Source organism: Alosa sapidissima, chromosome 20 (genome assembly GCF_018492685.1).
Source record: "Alosa sapidissima isolate fAloSap1 chromosome 20, fAloSap1.pri, whole genome shotgun sequence".
Classification (NCBI taxonomy): Eukaryota; Metazoa; Chordata; class Actinopteri; order Clupeiformes; family Clupeidae; genus Alosa; species Alosa sapidissima.
Genome location: NC_055976.1, coordinates 18524730 through 18543352, shown reverse-complemented (window position 1 = coordinate 18543352; position 18623 = coordinate 18524730). Strand labels below are relative to the sequence as shown.

Sequence of the window (18623 nt, the reverse complement as noted above, 5' to 3'; positions counted from 1 at the left end):
GACATTGGCATGTCTCCACAGGTCTACCTGCGACAGCAGGACAAGACGGCCAGCCTGAACCCCAACGTGCGCGTGGCCAAGATGAGCCTGATCGACCTGGCGGGCTCCGAGCGCGCCAGCGCCACCAACGCCAAGGGGGCGCGGCTCCGTGAGGGCGCCAACATCAACCGCTCGCTGCTGGCACTGGGCAACGTCATCAACACCCTCGCTGACCCCAAGGTAGGCCTGCGGGTTCAGAGGTCATGCTCTGGGATGGGCTGGCCTCAGGTCTGTTAGTAAATGGCCTTTTAGGCTATTGCCAGTCATGCATGGGTGTGGCCAATCAGTGGGGTTTGGTTGTTGTGGTTAGCAGTGATTCGGCTGTTTTGGTGCAGAAAACCTTGGCGTTCATTAGGCTGCTTTTAGTTGTGTATAAGGAGGACACCCAGTCAGCATAGTTTTTAGTTTGATATGCTTATGGGTCATATGATGTTTTTTAGCTGATGCCATGGTTCTTCATAGTTTTGTTTGTGAAGATGTTAGCACATGCTTGTATTTAGTTAGCATAGTCATAGCCATTGAAATAAATGAGTATGCTGAATTCCTCATTTCCTACAGATGTGTCCAATTCTTCCATGGGTGGCCCTTGTGTGTGCGTGTGTGTGTGTGCGTGCGTGTGTGTGTGTGTGTGTGTGTGTGTGTGTGTGTGTGTGTGTGGTTTGTTCTCTGTGTGAATTCTCGGGTCTTGTTTCCTCAGTTGGTCTGTGGTTTGTCTTAGAGCAAGATGCTCACCACCCTAATGCCTTTGGTTCAGTTCACAAGCAGTAACTAACTTTGTTTATGATACCCTTACTAGCACCACTGCTTGGGCGTGTGTTTCTCTTGTGTTGTTTTTCAGCAATTCACAATGCAGAACACAAACAGAGCAGATGTGTTCCCCCTGTGCACAACCAAAGCTGTTGAACGATGAATAAATGTAAATGTATCGGTGACATGATGCTCCTTGTGGGCAGCCGTTGCCTACTGCTTAGTGCTTCGGACTTAACCTGGAGGGTTGCAGGTTCGAATCCCGACCAGTAGGCACGGCTGAAGTGCCCTTGAGCAAGGCACCTAACCCCTCACTGCTCCCCGAGCGCCGCTGTTGTTGCAGAGTTATTAGTGTGTGCTTCACCTCACTGTGTGCTCACTAATTCACGGATTGGGTTAAATGCAGAGACCAAATTTCCCTCACGGGATCAAAAGAGTAAATATACTTATACTATACTTAAACACACATCCCCACCCACTTGGGAAACGCTGTAAAAGAGGCGACTTTGACAAGTAGGCCACTTCCTCTCTTCCCCATGAAGACCACACAGCACTGGGCTTGGTTAAGTGTCCTGAGATGGACTTAAAGGGGGCTGGGCCACAAAGAGTTGAGATACTACTTTTTTTTTTTTTTATGTAACAAATTCGCAGTCGTGCAGTGCAGCAGCAGCAGTCTGAAAATCTACCACACAATTGGTCACTTTCCACATGTGGCTTGTCTTAACCACACACACACACTCACACTTTAAGACACATACACTCGCACACACTCATACACTCTCTCACACAACATGCACACACCACTATAGTCAGGGAGATATGGGACCTATGCTGCTCACATGGAGTCGTACGCAGTGTTGGTGGGGAGAGAGAAAATCTCTTACACACACACACACACAAACACACACACACACACGCTGAGAAAGTAGCAGAGGCTGTGTGAGGTCCCGTTGGCTCCAACCCTCGCGGTTGAGCAGCACTGCAGGCGTGTGTGTGTGTGTGTCGGAGTTACATCCAGACTGTGCCGCCTCACACAACACAGCATGCTGGGTAATTTTCGGCGGAATCCCATTAGTGTGTGACCGCAGCAGATTGTGCACACAAAACAAGTGCTGTTAAATCTGCCATAAACGGCGATAAAACGCCTTAATCTGTCACCAAAGGCCTTTTGGCACTTTTTTTCATGATTCTTTTTTTTTTTCCCTGCATATTTCTTCCCCTCTTATTTAGTTTCGCCTGGTTGGTTTTATTGCATGTTCGGCGTGAGATTTAGTTTGTTTGCGCTAATTTGATGGAGACAGTGTGTAGGCTGTGTATTCAGGGCCCACTGGTTCTAATTTCCCCCACCATAACCCACTGTACTGTTTCCCATTAGAGCTCCTCTGGGTGCATAGCTGAGAGGTAACTACAAAGCGCAACTGCTGCCACTGTTGCGTATTGCAGTACGAATCTTTCTGGCAACAGCAGTTTGTTTCTCTGTGTAACTATCCGCCATATAAACTAGTGGGGTAGGCCAAAGTGGTGGGGGTGTTGTTGGTCTTGTGGAGTCTTTGATGGTGGAATCTACAAGCCTGGGTGGGTCTTGACATGTGGCACCTTTACGTTCTGGGGACTGCTGGGATTGCAGAAGCGTAGGATGAGGTCAAGGAACGTAGCATGGGGCCTCCTGTAAAACTAGCCTAGATAGTGTAGCGTGGGCCTGACCGCTTAGCATAGGTCCTGTAGAAATAGCCTAGATAGTGTAGCGTGAGTCTGACCACTTAGCATAGGTCCTAAATAGGCAAATAAAGGCACATTTTTCTCTGAGGATGGTGGTCTTAGCACGCCTGGTAGCTCTAGCTGTTGGCTGCAGCAACTCGAACTAGGTAGAACTAATTGTTTACTGTTTTTTTTCTTTGCTTTTCTTTTTCTTTTTTTTCGTACCGACAGTACATGGTGACCTCTAGAAACAATCGCAGGAATTCTCGGCTTTTAGGTGCATGCAGATATTGTGGGTGTGTGTGGGCGCACGTGTGTGCTGCACATCTGTCGCTGTGGTGGCTGTGTATCGGCTGGCGTGGTAAGACGAGCAGCCTTCCCCATCACGGGGCCCCTCGCCACAGTAGGATTGTAGGTATTGGGTTCACGCAGGCCGCATACATTAACCTGCCTCACTAAATCATCTCGCCTTACCTGCAGTCCACCTGAGCACACCTCTCTATCTCTCTCTATTTTAAAGCGAAACTCTCGCCAAAATGCAACCTAGGGTCTTTTTGTGAATGTACCCGAGTGAAACTTTCGTTTAAAGGACAGAAGCGCCACTTGTAAGATTGACTGTATTGTGTCTCTCTCTCTCTCTCTCTCTCCCTCTCTCTCTCACCCTCTATCGCACTCTCTCTCTCTTTGTCCATCTGGTGGTGCTAGTTCCAGCAGCTAAAGCAGCCAGACAGCTACAGCGCTACACTGTGGGGGCATGTTCATGAGCCCCCCCCCATGTTCATGCCCCCAGAGTGTAGTAATGTAACTGCCTAATGCCCTATGTAGACTGCCACACACACACACACACCATCTGCATTTGTGGTGTCTTTTGAGCTTTTGCTTGATCTCCCAGATTGCTTTGCGGGCTCTCATCAGGGTCTGGACACACCTGGCCAGGGACATCTGGAACCTTGAGTTATTTTTAGAGCTTGTCTTGTAAGCTCCATACCAGCGTGAGCGTTAATGGGCACAGCTCCTGCAATGCTTGTAAAAATAAAAAAAAAGACTTAAAAGTAATAATTGGCAAGTTTTCACCCTCGTTTACAATGGGCAAGTAGCTTTAATGAGCTTGGCGGCTATATTCAGCTGAATTCTGTCCCCATGGAGCTACCATTCACAAATTGCTTTGGGTGTGGTTAAGGTAGAATATGCCGGGATTGACGTTCTCAAGGACCCTAATTTCAGGCATTCAGGGCCAGGCTGTTTACAGTTTGAAAATAGACAATGAATAGAATGGCTTCAAAAATGATTTTGAAAAGAAATTTTCCTTGTCCTAAGCCCTGAATATTTGGATTTGGTTGGCAGAAAAAGTTGCTCACTGTAATATAAAGTGTGTGTCTGTAATTTTGTGTTTCAGAGTAATATAAAGTGTGTGTGTCTGTAATTTTGTGTTTCAGAGTAAGAAAACACACATCCCATACCGGGACAGCAAGCTGACTCGTCTGCTAAAGGACTCGCTGGGAGGGAACTGTCGCACGGTGATGATCGCTAACGTCAGCCCATCCTCCACGTCCTTTGAGGACACACACAACACACTTAAATACGCCAACCGGGCCAAGGAGATCAAATCTTCAGTAAGTACACGCGGACACACGCACACGCACACTGACAGGCATATACGCACAGAACACACTCAAATACGCCAACCATGCCAAGACATCAAATCTTCAGTAAATACACAACACACACCTATATGCGCCAATTGAACCAGGGATCAGTATAGTGCACAGAGTATGCCGCCTCCTTTAAGGTCCACCCTGTTACTCTGATTGGTGGATCTTTGGCTTGCTCTACGCCTCCTGATTGGAAACCTGAGGTGCGTTCAAATTCGCAAACATAGGCGAATGTTTGCGAACATTGGTGCACAGTTTTCTGGGGAACGTTTGCGAGCAATCGCAAACAGTCTGCGGAGGTAGTTCTCCGCAAACAGAACTGGACGTGAGCTTGATGAAGTTAACAATGCAATTGCCGTTACAATGGAATGTACCCTACGAACGTTTGCCACTGTATGCCAAATTTGAACGCACCTCTGTTTGCAAACGATTGCAGTGTGCCTATAAAGGAGATCAACACACACACACACACACACTGGAGCTTTGTCTGCACAGTTGTGGAAATATGACCTTGTCTGCAAACTTTGTGCTTTGCCCACTGCGGTCTGCAGTAGGTGCTGCTATTTTAGAACGTCACGTTGTGTGGGGTTTTGTTCTTCTGTAGAACCCTCCCTTGAACTCGCCTTAGAACTGAAAGCTGCAAATAGATCTGTTCTGCTTTGTTTTTTTCCCCTCCCACTTATGTACATGAGTGCATCTCTTTTACACACTCCCTCACACATACACACAGACTCACATACACAGAGAGTTTCTGGGTTCAGCGGAAGGACGTGATTGTGTGGGAGAAGGCTGCCAAGGCCTTGTTTTTGTTTAGTTTTGTAGCTAATGGCCCATTAATGTTTTTTGGTTGTTTTTTATATATATATATATATATATATATATCAGTGTTTCCCAGAGAATTTAATTCAATTTGTGGTGGTTGGTTTGCAGAATTAACTTGAACGCAACAGTTTTTAACAAATTAGCACAGCAGTTATGATGCTAACCAGATTTAAGCGCAATTTAGTACAACCTGGAAAATCATTGTGTGGTGGTCAATGTTGATACTGTGGTGGGCTGCCACAAACAAGTCAATGTATGGGAAACACTGTGTGTGTGTGTGTGTGTGTATATGTGTATATATATATATATATATATATATATATATATATATATATATATATATATTAGACACACTTCCGTTCGCTTCTCATTCAAATTTGTCATCCGCCCCACAACCCCATACACACACATTTCTGTCCACCCTGGTCCAACACACACACCCTTACCCTTACCTCTCCCCGGTTTCTACTTGTTGTGTCAGAGCTGCTCTCCAAATAATGCCACCTAACCAGAATTAATTCTCTCTCTCTCTCTCTCTCTCATTAGCTGAAGAGTAATGTGGTCAGCCTGGACAGTCACATCAGCCAGTATGCGGTGATATGTGAGAAACAGCGTATTGAGGTAACGTGAGACGTCAACACAGCCGTACCACACTCACCGGACATCCACCCTCACATGAGCCCTGTGTCTGTCTCTCTCACACACACAGGCTTGCACAAGTATGCAGGTTTACTTAGTGTTCACCATTCTTAGTAAAGGAGAAAGGGAATGCTTCCCTAGGTCAGAAAAAACTAGGCCTATCAAAATGAATGTGTTAATCACCACGATTCATTTTAAAATATATAGCACTTTAAAAAATATTAACGCAATTAACCCTTAGAACCCGATTGACGCAAAGTGCGTCAAAAAACACACCCTTTCTTCTCTGTTACATTGCTCCGCGACTGTTCATCGCAACGAGATAAAACCTTTATTGCATGACAGAGAAGAAGTGGGGCTTTCCAAAGAGACTACGCACTTGTCTGTACGATCAAGTATGAAAATGTAAAAAAAATCATGAAATTAAATCAAATTGCATCATATTTACAGTCTATACTTCTCTGCGTTCACCTGCGCACCCATTACTCTCGTTTGAATTACTCGCGAACCCGTGATCGCATAGATATGGCAAGCATATCAGATGAAAGAGGAGAAACAGGGCTATCCATTGCTACCATGGATATCGATCTTTCTGGCTTATAAAAACAGACGAAGTGACTGCAAAATATTAACGTCATGTACACAAACCAACGCTGCACACCCATTACTCTCGGAGTAATTACTCGCGGACCCGTGATCGGATATAAATGCCACGTATGTTAGATGAAAGAGGAGACACAGCTATCATTTCATACCAAATACATCCTTCTGGGTTATAAAACAGACAAAGTGACAGCAAAATAATAACTTCATATAGCTGTACTTTACCCCACGTTTACCCCATGTTTATAATCCAACGCTATCGTGTGTTTCTCAAAACATGTTCATAATCCGGTTTTGAGATCCTAGCAAATTCCTGCATGGCATCCAATTCAAGGCTCACATTGCATCCCAATTTGTTCAACAAAGAAACACCTTTTTTGCCTTTACTTTGTTCATGGCAATGCAGTAAAAAGTTGAGAATCATCATGAGTGCATACACCATAGTCACACATGGGCAAACTTGGGTCAAGTCAGGTCAGATCAGTTCGTGTCACAGATATGGAGCACAGAATGGTCATTTTTCATCGCTAAATAAAAAATGGCATTTATTTCCGTAAATCACACACCAAATATTTCTGTAAATTGCTCAGCCCCAGAGTATCCCTCCAACATGGCAATTGTATTGCCCGTTTCAGGACAGTCTGCCCTACACACACATGAAATGCATGTAGAGCTATGAGCTTGCTGTGGTGAGATACAGGTCAAAATATAAGACTTTTTATAATATGATTTTTATATTTTAATTCTTTAAAAATCAAAATAAAATCAATGCTAGTACTAATACATGAAATGATGGCAGATCTGGATAGCCTAGACTCTGCTGAAAAAAAACAATAATATGTGTGTGGCACTTACAATGACCAGAATAAATCCTTATGAATAAAAGTAGTGAAAATGCCCTAAAAACAGCTTGGGGTTCTAAGGGTTAACGCATTTTGTTTACCTACTTCTTTTGTGAGGGGCTGACCTCACGTAACAAGCCGCTCTCTCTCATCACATGCCCAAACTTTTAAGGATATTTTCAAAAGTATTTTGTCAAAACTAGTGAAATTCACTAAATATCCTAGTTTCATATAGTTGCAAGTGAATATGCAATCGGTTTGTCAAAACCTGAATATATAAAAATGATCAGTTTTATATATTCCATGTAACTCCATGTAAAAGACTATTTGCGAATGACCGAGCTGAAATTTCACGGCGACTGCACTGAGTGTTACTTCCTAATTCCTAATTGGATCATAAATTTGAACTAGATGGACAGTGGTGTGCTCTCTGCGCGCTACTGTAAACTGTAAGTGAAAATGTATTTTGTATTTGAAATGCCCTTTAAGAAGCTGTAGTCTTTCGTGTTTCAATCGTGATTAATGGGAGATTTATTTGTTGTTTTTTTTTATTCATTTTTTTTATTGTTTGACAGCCCTAAAAGAACCTTACAGTTCACACTCAGAACTGTACATTACATCTCCTTTCTAAGTACAGTAAATCACTAAAGGTAGCGCCTTGATATCTTTCCTGATGTATATGAATTTATGGTCATATCTGTTTTACAGGCCACATGGAAAGTTTCTAGCTCAAAATGACGTTTGTGTGTTTGTGTGTGTGTACATGCATGCTTGCACGTTTGTCTAAATCCCTGTAACCTGCTCGGTGGCGTGTGTGCCATTGTTTTCTGCCTTGACCTGTCGCTTTTCCCAGGAAATGCCCCAGTTGCACCGTACAGGGTTCCCTTCACTTACCCATAACTCATGTGCAGGAAACAAGCCTAAACACAACACACACACACACCACACCTCACTAAACATGCAGACTACAGCCGTCAGGGAACACACACATACACACACAGTAGAGGAGAGAAAGCATTAGAGAGAAACACACACACACACCTCACTAAACATGCAGACTACAGCCACATGGGAACACTGATAGATAGATACATACATACATACATACATACATACTTTATTGATCCCCAAGGGGAAATTCAACACATGCACAGACGTACACACACTTCATGTCATCTGCATCCAATGTGTGGGCGGTCTCCTGCACTGAAGATGTCCAGTGGATTACATTGAGTTTTGTGTGTGTGTGTATTTTTCTCTAATGCTTTCTCTTCTCTCCTGGTGTAGATCCAACAACTAAAACAGAAACTTAATGAGTATGAAAGCAGAAAGCAGGAGGCTCCACAGACCAGTGGCATCTCTACACAGCGGAAGGAAGAATTGCTAAAGTAAGGCGTGTGTGTGTGTTTTGTAAATCCCGCATCCTGTCAGAGCGTTGCTGTGCTTTTGTTTGAGCTGGTGGAAATAGTGTGAAGTGACCTTTGTGATGTAGAGGTGATTGATGAGGCACTGTGATTCCATGTGCTGCTTCCTCATTATGAGTTGAATTTGCAGATTTAAAACTGGTCTCCCATTTTAAAAAACGCAATAGAGTAGTCCAAGCCTACAGACAGAGTCTGGTACGATTGAGAGTTAGTTATGAGCACAAACAGAACGATTGAGCTGTTGGCTGGTTAAATGTCATAATTGCAACCATAGCGACGAATGCGGATTGGTTAAGAAAATATCAAACATGTTTGATTGAATGTGGATTGCATCAACATTCGAAAGAATCGCAAAGGATACAAATCTGCACACGCACAACGATTCCAGCCACGAGTACTACAGTGCCTACCGTTGACTCCCTCGGACTACCCCTGATTGTCCATCCTTTCAAAATCGGGCTTAACAATTGGGAGCTTTGTTCCCAGCTTAAGCAGAACGCCAATACAAGTTGTCCACCAGATTGTGCACAACCTAGTGGAGGATTTGCTGATGTTCACATGGCTTAGCTGTCAGCACTCTCCCGTCCAAGCTGGCTTCCTGTAGCCTCTGACAGCTCCACACATCTGTCTATCCTCTCCTCCTCCCCTCTCCTTTCTCCTCTCCTCCTTTTTACATGACATTACATTTAGCAGACACTTCTTGACCAAAGTGACTTACATATGTCGGCTATATTACAAGGGATCACATTGTCCCCGGAGCAACTTGGGGTTAAGTGCCTTGCTCAAGGGCACAGCGGTGGAAGCTGGGAATTGAACCGACAACTTTCAGGCTACTGCACGCTAGCCCAGCTCCTTAACCACTACACTACCACCGCCCCTCCTCTCTCCTATCCTCTTCTCTCTCCTCCTCCTCCTCTCTCCTATCCTCTCCTCTATCTCCTATCCTCTCCTCTATCTCCTCCTCTCCTATCCTCTTCTCTCCTCTCCTATCCTCTTCTCTCCTCTCTTTTCTCCTCCTCTCCTATTCTCTTCTCCTCTCTTCTCTTCTCTACACACCTCTACTCCTATCTTCTTCTCTCTCATCTTCTTTCCTCTCTCCTAATCTCCTCTCTTCTCTTCTCTACACACCTACTCCTATCTTCTCTCTCTCCTCTCTTCTCACTGCCTCTCTTCTGTCCTCTCCTCTCTCGCCTCCTCTCTCCTCTCTCGCCTCCTCTCTTCTCTCCTCTTCTCTCTCACCTCCTCTCCTTTCCATCCCCTCCTCTATTCTCCTTTCCACACCTCTCTTCATGTCTTCCTCTCCTTTCCATCCCCTCCTCTATTCTCCTTTCCACACCTCTCTTCATGTCTTCCTCTCCAGACATCCCTTTCTCTTCTCTCCAGCTTCTCTCCTCCAGATTGGGATGGTGAGTGGGAGAAAAGGAGGGGAACCCACTGAGGGTGGTCTTGGTGTGTGTGTCTGGGTTGGTCGGTGGGTTTGCGCGCGTGTGTGTGTGTGTGTGTGTCTGGGTTGGTGGGTGGGTTTGCGTGTGTGTGTGTCTGGGTTGGTGGGTGGGTTTGCGTGAGTGTGTGTGTGTGTGTGTGTCGGTGGGTGGGTTTGCGTGTGTGTGTGTCTGGGTTGGTGGGTAGTTGTGGTACAGTAAACAAAAAGGGTATTGTTAGGGTAAACAACTGTTTTCTTACCAGTCTGCGTCACACCCACAAACACACCTATCACGCACTCATGCATACCTCAACAGAGACCACATCCACATAATGTGCAATTTTATCAGTGATTCATCCCCCATCACGGAATGCTCTCACGCTCACGCTCACACACAAGCACGAGATGCGCAGTACGTCAGTGTCGCCCACCCAAACACGCACACGCTCTTCTTGCACGCAGAATTTGAATGCATATTTCATCTGTGACTTCTGTCTCCGATACATGTATACACTCTCGCACAGAAAAGCAGCTAACAGGTCTAGACTCGTGCTTGTGTCTTGTGTAATCTGCCTCGTCTTGATGATCTGCACTCTACTACACGGGCATTCGGCTGCGTGCGGGGCGTGATCTGCGCGACCAAATGTGAAATGTCTCGTATCAACACACATACACATACACACACACACACACACACACACCAGAATTGAAATGTGCCACAGGAACAGCCACGAGCTGCTGAAGCTTAGTGCTCTGGAGCCGTTAACTTTTGTGTGCCAGTGAAGCGGTTTCAGGAAAATCGTTCAATTTCAGTGAATTGCTCATTGAATATCGCTGAGGAATCCAAATTGGTTGGTGTTTGTGTGTATGTGTGTGTGTTTCTTTCCTTCTTTTGCATGTCCTTCAGCTCTTTCTTTTCTATTTCAAATGTAATTAACTTAACTGTGTGTGTGTGTGTGTGCAGGATGTCCGACTCGTTGCGGTGTGTGTTTGCTAACCGCGTGATGCTGCGGCGTGAGCAGCTGGATATGGAGTGTCAGATCAAAGAGAGCGACCTGAGACAGCGCCACCGGGAGGACGTCCAGCAACAGAGCCTGCTGTTCTTCCCTGAGGACAAGGCCAAGAAGGTACACACACACACACACACGCACAGGACCAGGCCAAGAGAGGTCAAGCACACACTTCAGGACAAGGCCTGTTAGATAAGTATGAGAGAGAGAAGGAAAGAGGGCAAAGGTCAACTCTAACCCTTATTGTTACACACAAGACGGCACACACACTCTGATATACATAGAGCAGTTTTCAATACCTAGAGGACACACACGCACACACGTGCTGACGCCTGAAGACATGGCCAAGAAGATGCAAGAATGTACGCCCACACAAGTATAGTATACGAAGATGTCTGACGTTCCTGCCTTTGTCCTTTTTTTTCTCCTCTCTCTCACACACGTGCGTAGGTCACGTGCAGGTACGAGCGCAAGCTGGCGTCGCTGCAGGCCCAGCGGCAGCACCTTGAGCGTCGGCGGGAGGAGGCAGAACATCGGTTCCGCGAGAACGACGGCTGGCTCCATCGCGTGGAGAACAACATGAAGCTAATGGGGCAGGACGGACACATGCCCGAGGTACCACAACCCCACTTCTGGAACGTTCTAACGTTCTGTATGCTCTAGCAGTACAGCAAAGTTATTAATGGGTTCCATACCCAGGGTTGTACCACTCAGGGACCAGTTATAGCATGTTCTACCACCGGGGAACTGTTAATAGCATGTTCAACCACTGAGGAAGCAGTAATACCGTGTTCTAACACTGGGGAACCGTTAATAGAATGTTCTACTACTGGGGAACTGTTAATACATGTTTTCCCACTGAGGAGCTATTAATAACATGGTCTACCAGTTTTGTGGAACCTGCCTAGGTTTGATGCCAGTTCAAATCAGACCAGGGTTGGCAAGATGGTGATGACTGGCAAAGTCTTTAAACGCCTATTCTGATAAGCCCTCCTTCTAACTACCACACCCACACACACACACACACACACACACACACACAAACACACACACACACAACAGCGTGTTGTGTCGTGACCAGGTGTGTTTTCCTTCCCATTTGCTCCTCTTGTAATTAGTGTTCACACCTCCCTTCCAACAGAGGGTGAAATCAATGATCTTTACTCATCCCTCAACTAACCACTCCACTCGTCTGTCTGTCTACCCTCTCTCTCTCTCTCTCTCTCTCTCTCTCTCTCTCTCTCTCTCTCTCTCTCTCTCTCGTCTGTCTTCTAGGAAGTGGAAAAGAGTGACGCATGTCTTCGTCAAATGTTCCAGGCACTGTTGTTTCATCCTCCTCCTCCATCTCTCACTCTCTCTCTCTCTCCATCTCTCTCCCTCTCTCTCGCTCTCTCTACCTCTCTCTCTCACTTGTTGCGTCAGACGAGCGTCCAGGCACCTTGGTTACCCAGAATTCACATTCTTAGAGACGCCCCACTCCTGCCCTTCCCAAAAATAACTTGATACAAAAGTGATGCAACACTCCCTTCTTGCTGGCCCTGTCCATTGATTGATTCTTAGTACTTACTGATCTTCCTTCTGTCTCCTCATGTGTGTATGCGCGTGTGTTTGTGGGGGGTGTTGGACTGTATGTCCTTGTATGTGTAACTGTTTGTCTGTATTGGTGTTTGTGTTTGTGTGTGTGTGTGTGTGTGTGTGTGTGTGTGTGCGCGCGCACAGGAGCTTCAGCAGGAGTTGAGTTGCCAGCGGTTGCAGTTGCAGGTGGAGGATCTGAAGGCTCAGTTGGGGCATACAAGCCAGCTGATCGGCATTCAAGACCAACACAGCAAACACACGCACAAGTACGTCAATCTCATCCAATACACACACACATTCACAACAAACACACACACTCAATAGCATCTTACTTTCACCGGAATGAATGGCGCAAAGCCTTTTGACTTTGGCCCTTTCCGAAACTAATCCCTACCCACTCCCCCTTGATTACCGAGTGAACTCGGGTGGGAAGCACCCTCGCAGCTAAAGTTCCCATGATTAGAGCGTTGGGTTACCATGCCGCTCTCAGCTTTAAGGCGAGCTTCACTCTCCCTAGTGGTAGCTGGTTGTCACGGAACCATAGGTTTGTTTACAGGCAACTCATCCAGAACTAACGTTTTAAAACGTCCTCCACGACGTTCCGCATTAATTGACTCACGCCCTCGATAAGTGACCATCGGTGTTCACTCAGCATTGGAGGGTTTATAACTAGTGGTGTCAACGATAATCGATTCGGCGATGCACGATTCAGCATCGATGCGGCAACGTGCCATAATCGATTATGTCACTGTTTATTTTCTGGCCTTGAGTGGACAATAAATTTGTGAAGTTTCAATTACTTCTGGGGGCATTTCCGGAGCAACGTTGTAATGACATGCACAGCCTGTAGCTACATGCTTAACGGCAGCACTAGCTAGTATAACAACAATACTAAAGAATCAAGATGACTGAGGGAGATGACCGCGATAGACGGGTAATTAAAAATGCACCCAAAGCTTGGAAAGCGGACATCTGGGCACATTTCGGATTCTACTAATTTAATGGGAAACTAGACAAGACGTACACGGTGTGTAAAACCTGACACACTAACATCAAGCACGTTGGCAATACAACTAACTTCACGAACCATGTCGAGCATCCTGAGTTGGCTTCGTTACTGTGTGTGCAGTATGTGGTGACCTTGGTGCCCCCTTATTTCAATATTCTGTTTTTGCGTCCAACTAATAAAAAAAAATTATTTAGCCTATGGCCTGTCAAAATAATCTAAGCATTCACAGCACAAATTAATTTAGTCTATAAGTGACGGCGCATGGCAAGAAAGAAAGTGCATTCAAATTCACCCATTCTTCTCAGTTGAACTACTCGCGAACGAGCCTACTCATCACACAGACATCACAAGTAGCCCATCACATCACATGAAAGAGCTTTTTCTCAGCGTTTAAACTATGTTAGCCGTTAATTGCTGTGGTGAACGGTTTGCGAGAAAATTACACTTAAGTGAATAATATAATTCAATTTAATCATAATTCTACTGAAGGTTCTGCGCCCATCTCCCTACATTCATCTCGGTGGAATAATTCGAACCCTTCGTTCAACACATAACAAACCATATATCAGAATAAACACAAAAGGTGTAAAGCAGTCCCCTGTACAGTTAGCCGTTCCAGAGTAATCCGGTTCTGAATTTGCAGCAAATTTCGACATGCGTGGATGTCTCCAAATTTGGGCTTTAAGTTTTACAATGTGTTTAAATTATTCTACATGATTTCATAACGGGCCAAATACAAAATAGATGTTACAAATATCGCCTAGATATCGGTAAATCAGAGGACCGCTGACTAAGAGTTTGTGAAAGTGGCCTTAATGATCATAAAATGCTAAGCATGCATCTATGCTATTTGAGTTTCTTAAAACTGAGCTGTGCTTACATTGTTCAATACATGATTTCATAACAGGCCAAATATAAAATAAATGTTAAATATATATCCTAGATATCTAAATATTAGATGATCAGATGATTTACAGTTCTATGTAATATGCCATGTTTCATGTTTTTGTAATGTTTCATAGGCTACAGTGATGCAGGTCTACTGCTGTGAATAGGCTAAATACAACTTTGATCATTTTTATAGCCTACTACTACTGTATAGTTAACTTTGGCCTTGGTGCCCTGACATGTGGCCTTTGTGCCCCCCACCAAATATGCCCAACTGAAGGCCAAGTAGCCTTGCCCCTAAAATGGTGAAATTCCATTATTTAATGACATTTATGTCAAAGATATAGGAGAGTGATGATACACACATAGCAGCCAATAAAATCTGTTCAATATCTGACTGCTTGTTTTGCCTAATGACCTCAAAATTTGCCTTGTTGTGTGCAGTAGAATTTTGATGCATCGCAATGCATTGCGATGCATCGTAGAATCTAATCGAATCGTTACCTGGTGAATCGTAATCGAGTCGAATTGTGAGGGCAGTGCCAATGCACACCCCTATTTATAACACACTACCACTCAACAGTAATTGGTTTTAATATTGTGGACCCTCCGTGTGAATGCGCAAACGAAGTCTAAGTGGCTAGGGGGAGGGTGAAGTTTCAGAAAGGGCCTTTGAACGTGTCCCAGCGTTTGTTTTCCTCCACTTCCTGGTAACCCTCCTCCTCCCATCTTATAGGCTGGTGACCACCCTGCTGAACGCCTACAGGAAGCAGTATGAAGCCCTCCAGGAAGCAGGCGTCGCCATGGAGACCTACTCGGCTGAGCGTGACGAGCTGGAGCACCTGGTGCAAAGAGAGAGGGGCGTGGTCTGGGCAGACCAGGAGGTGGAGGATTGTGGGCAGGGGGAGGGGCATCCCGCAGACCCCGCCTCCACATCTGCCACGTGCCTACAACCACTGTTGGCCTTCTCCCACCTCATCTCACATCAGCACACGCCCTGCAGTAAGTACACTCTCATTGGCACGCTCGACTGCCTGAAGGAAACGGAACGTTTGATTGATTTGTTTTGGTAACCGTGTGTAGCAGTGACACCCCGGTGTCGATAGCTAGCTTGCCTCTCGGTCTGTCGTAGTCAGATTAGCTGACCAAGGGGTTAAAGTTCTCCGACGCGATGCTGAAGTTGAGGCCTGGGTTGGGCCGTTTCTTGGTACGTTTCCGATAACTTCAGGCATGGAAATGTTCCTGGCTTTAAGCCCTATAAAATATTGTTTTCTTGCCTTTCCCAAGTCTGAGTGCACGTACTCCCCTGAAAAACAAGCCTGCAGCCAGGCACTGTTCCTGCCCCAGTAGGACTGCAGCTGTGTTACAAATGTTCACTCGTTCACTCACTCACTTTATAGTGTTTGTTGTGTGACTGTACTCACACTACGTAGAGCCCTACATGCTAACCAGAATGCTCTTACTGTACGTATACCAGCCACATGCTTCCTGTGACCTTATATGGCTACATTACTCACCCAAAAAATTTTCTCTCAAATATGGCCTTTTCAGACAGACCCTTTCCATTGTCCGTTGCCATGATTCTCTTTATCCCCATCAGTGTGTGTGTGTGTGTCTGGGGGATGGCAGTTTGCTGATGCACATACCTCTCCTCCCCCTCATCCTCCCTCGATTGATGATTAAAGTAGTGCTTATGGGATGAGTCTCCCTCACTCTCTCCCGCACACACACACACTTCATCCACACACACCTCCCCAGCCATGGCAGTGTTTTGGTCACTGTTGTGTCAGTGATGGTAAAGGTATTATTTACTGCCCTGTGATTGGCTGAATCACCCGCTGCTGCCCTTTAATGACTCGTTAATGTGTGGTGGGGGGGGTAGTGGCTCTGACCCAGTCGAGTGACTAAGGACGGTAAATCACTGCTGTGCCACTATCAGGGCCTCATTGGCCATAATTTGTGGTTGTGTGTGTGTGTGTGTGTGTGTCTGTTTGTCTGTGTGTCTGCTGAGCCCCTCCCTGTTGCTGAGGGTAACTGATGTGTGTGTCCCACAGGTGCAGAGAAACACCAGCGCCGAGTGTCCACGCGCCTCAGAGCCTCAATGACGGCCACTCAGCCGGCCACAGGTAAATACAGTCCCTCACACACACACACTCTCTCTCTCTCACACACACACACACACACACACACACACACACACACACACACACACTCTCACGCACACACTCACACGCACACACACACACACTCTCACGCACACACTCTCTCACACGCACACACACGCACACACACGCACACACACTCACATACACACACACTCACTCACACTCAGACATACATACACACTGTAATTCTCTCACACATGCGCACACACTCATTCACTCTCACACACTTACTAACACTCATTCTCTCTCTCTCTCTCTCTCTCTCTCTCTCTCTCTCTCATACACATACATATACACTCAATCACACACTCTACACTCTCTATCTTGCCTGCTCTCTCTCTCTCTCTTCCTTTCCCTCTCTCTTTTCGATTTCCATCCATCCGTCCTGTCATGGCCCTTGCCAAGAGCCATCACTCAGTATGGTTAGAGAGTGTGTGTGTGTGTGTGTGCAGGGTGGAGTCGTTTTTCACCACCATTAGGAGCTGATAGAGCTGTCTTAAAGCCTGTGACTGGCTCTCCTGTTCTCTCTCTCCCTCCCTCCCCCTCTCTCTCTCTCTCTCTCTCCCTCTCTCTCCCTCCCTCCCTCCTCTCTCTCCCCCTCTCCCTCCTCTCTCTCTCTCTCTCTTTCTTTCTTTCTTTCTCTCTCTCCCTCTCTCTCTCTCTCTCACTGCTGCTGCCCTCATGTCTCCTGGTCCATCACACACAGATGCATTTAACACACCCGCTCGGTGCCGAGCCGGGCTGAGCCCAGCCTGCGTGGCCATCGCTCCTTTCAGGGCTTTCTGCGGTGCGGGCGGCGTAGAGTCGCGCCGCGCCTCGCCTCGCCTCACCAACGCCTTTCATCTTTTCACCCAATTCCTGTCCATCTCCCGCCGCCGCCAAAGGTGTCCCTTTAAAACGCCGCCAATGATTTTCTGTCATGTCCGCGGGAGAGCAGGAAGGAGTGCAAGGAGACGCAGTCGCTCAGTCCCTCACAGCTGCGATGCTCCATCCTCCTGTTCCCACGCACAGCCCGGGCATGGCTATCTAAAGGCAAAGTTTCCATCATTGTTTGCGTTGTGGTGATGTTTACTGGTGTTGCCATCGCGGTGATGTTTACTGGTGTTGCCATTGTGGCGATGTTTACTGGTGTTGTTGCTGACGTGTGCACTAGGACTGAGAGCCACAGTTCCAGATTCATTTGAAACGATTTATGGGTTTGTTTAAAGACGTTCAAACTTGACTTTGGATAAGTGACCACTCAATCCTAGGTGAGGAAGACCGTCTCAGCAGCCGGGCCAATGGAGACCCGTTGTTGTTGTTATTGTCGCTGTCGTCGTCTCTGGCCTCTGAATGTTGCCAGATGTGGACCTGGTTCAGACCTGGGTTTGGCTACTGCTGATGTGTGGTTCTGGAGCCAAGACCTGCCAGATGTTCTCTGTCTAGCTTGTTTTCCCACGTGTAGAAAAGCCCTCGGTAAACGTCTGGTTAAATACGAAAGCAACGTAAAGAACAGTCCCAGCCGCAGGTCACAGCCTCTCTAGCAAAGACTCACACTGACAAAGACCTATATAACACGTGCACAGACACACACACACATACACACTCTCACACACTCACTCTCTCACAAACGCACGCACGCACACACAACACACACACACACACACACACAGGGCTCATGCGTTCGGAGGCCTAGTGTTGGGGGGTGTTTTGGGCGCGGCTCTGCGTCCCGCTTGGGGAGGAAGTGGACCGGGCCTAGCGTCTGAGTTACGGCCCTCTGAATGGGCCGTAATGAGCTGATTTGCCTGGAACAGGTGGCCTGATGAAGGCCTGATCGAGGCTGGCTCGTTGCGTGGGACTGTGTGGGTGTTTAGGCCCTTTGAGAAGGAGAGAGGGGAATAATGGCCACCACACATCAGATAGGCGCCGACATGAGCAGGGCTTCCGATGTTTCATTACTTGCATTCCATTCTTTTCGATACAACCCTGCACTCCAAGCCTGCAATCCGCTTCCGATGTTTCATTACTTGCACTCCGTCCTTTTCGATACAACCCTGCACTCCACCACCAAATCCTTTTTCCACCGCCTTGTAGATTTCCATTCGGTT

The 18623-nt window shown here is 46.4% G+C and overlaps 1 protein-coding gene across 1 annotated transcript in view; it reads left to right on the top strand.

Moving 5' to 3' along the window:
- Positions 1-18623, top strand: part of kif18a (kinesin family member 18A) — a 39959-nt gene that overhangs the window by 6374 nt on the left and 14962 nt on the right. The window contains 9 exon segments of the mRNA XM_042074629.1: positions 22-219; positions 3921-4097; positions 5505-5579; positions 8330-8430; positions 10854-11016; positions 11350-11514; positions 12619-12740; positions 15108-15373; positions 16426-16497. Of these exon segments, the coding sequence (XP_041930563.1) occupies positions 22-219; positions 3921-4097; positions 5505-5579; positions 8330-8430; positions 10854-11016; positions 11350-11514; positions 12619-12740; positions 15108-15373; positions 16426-16497 (1339 nt within the window).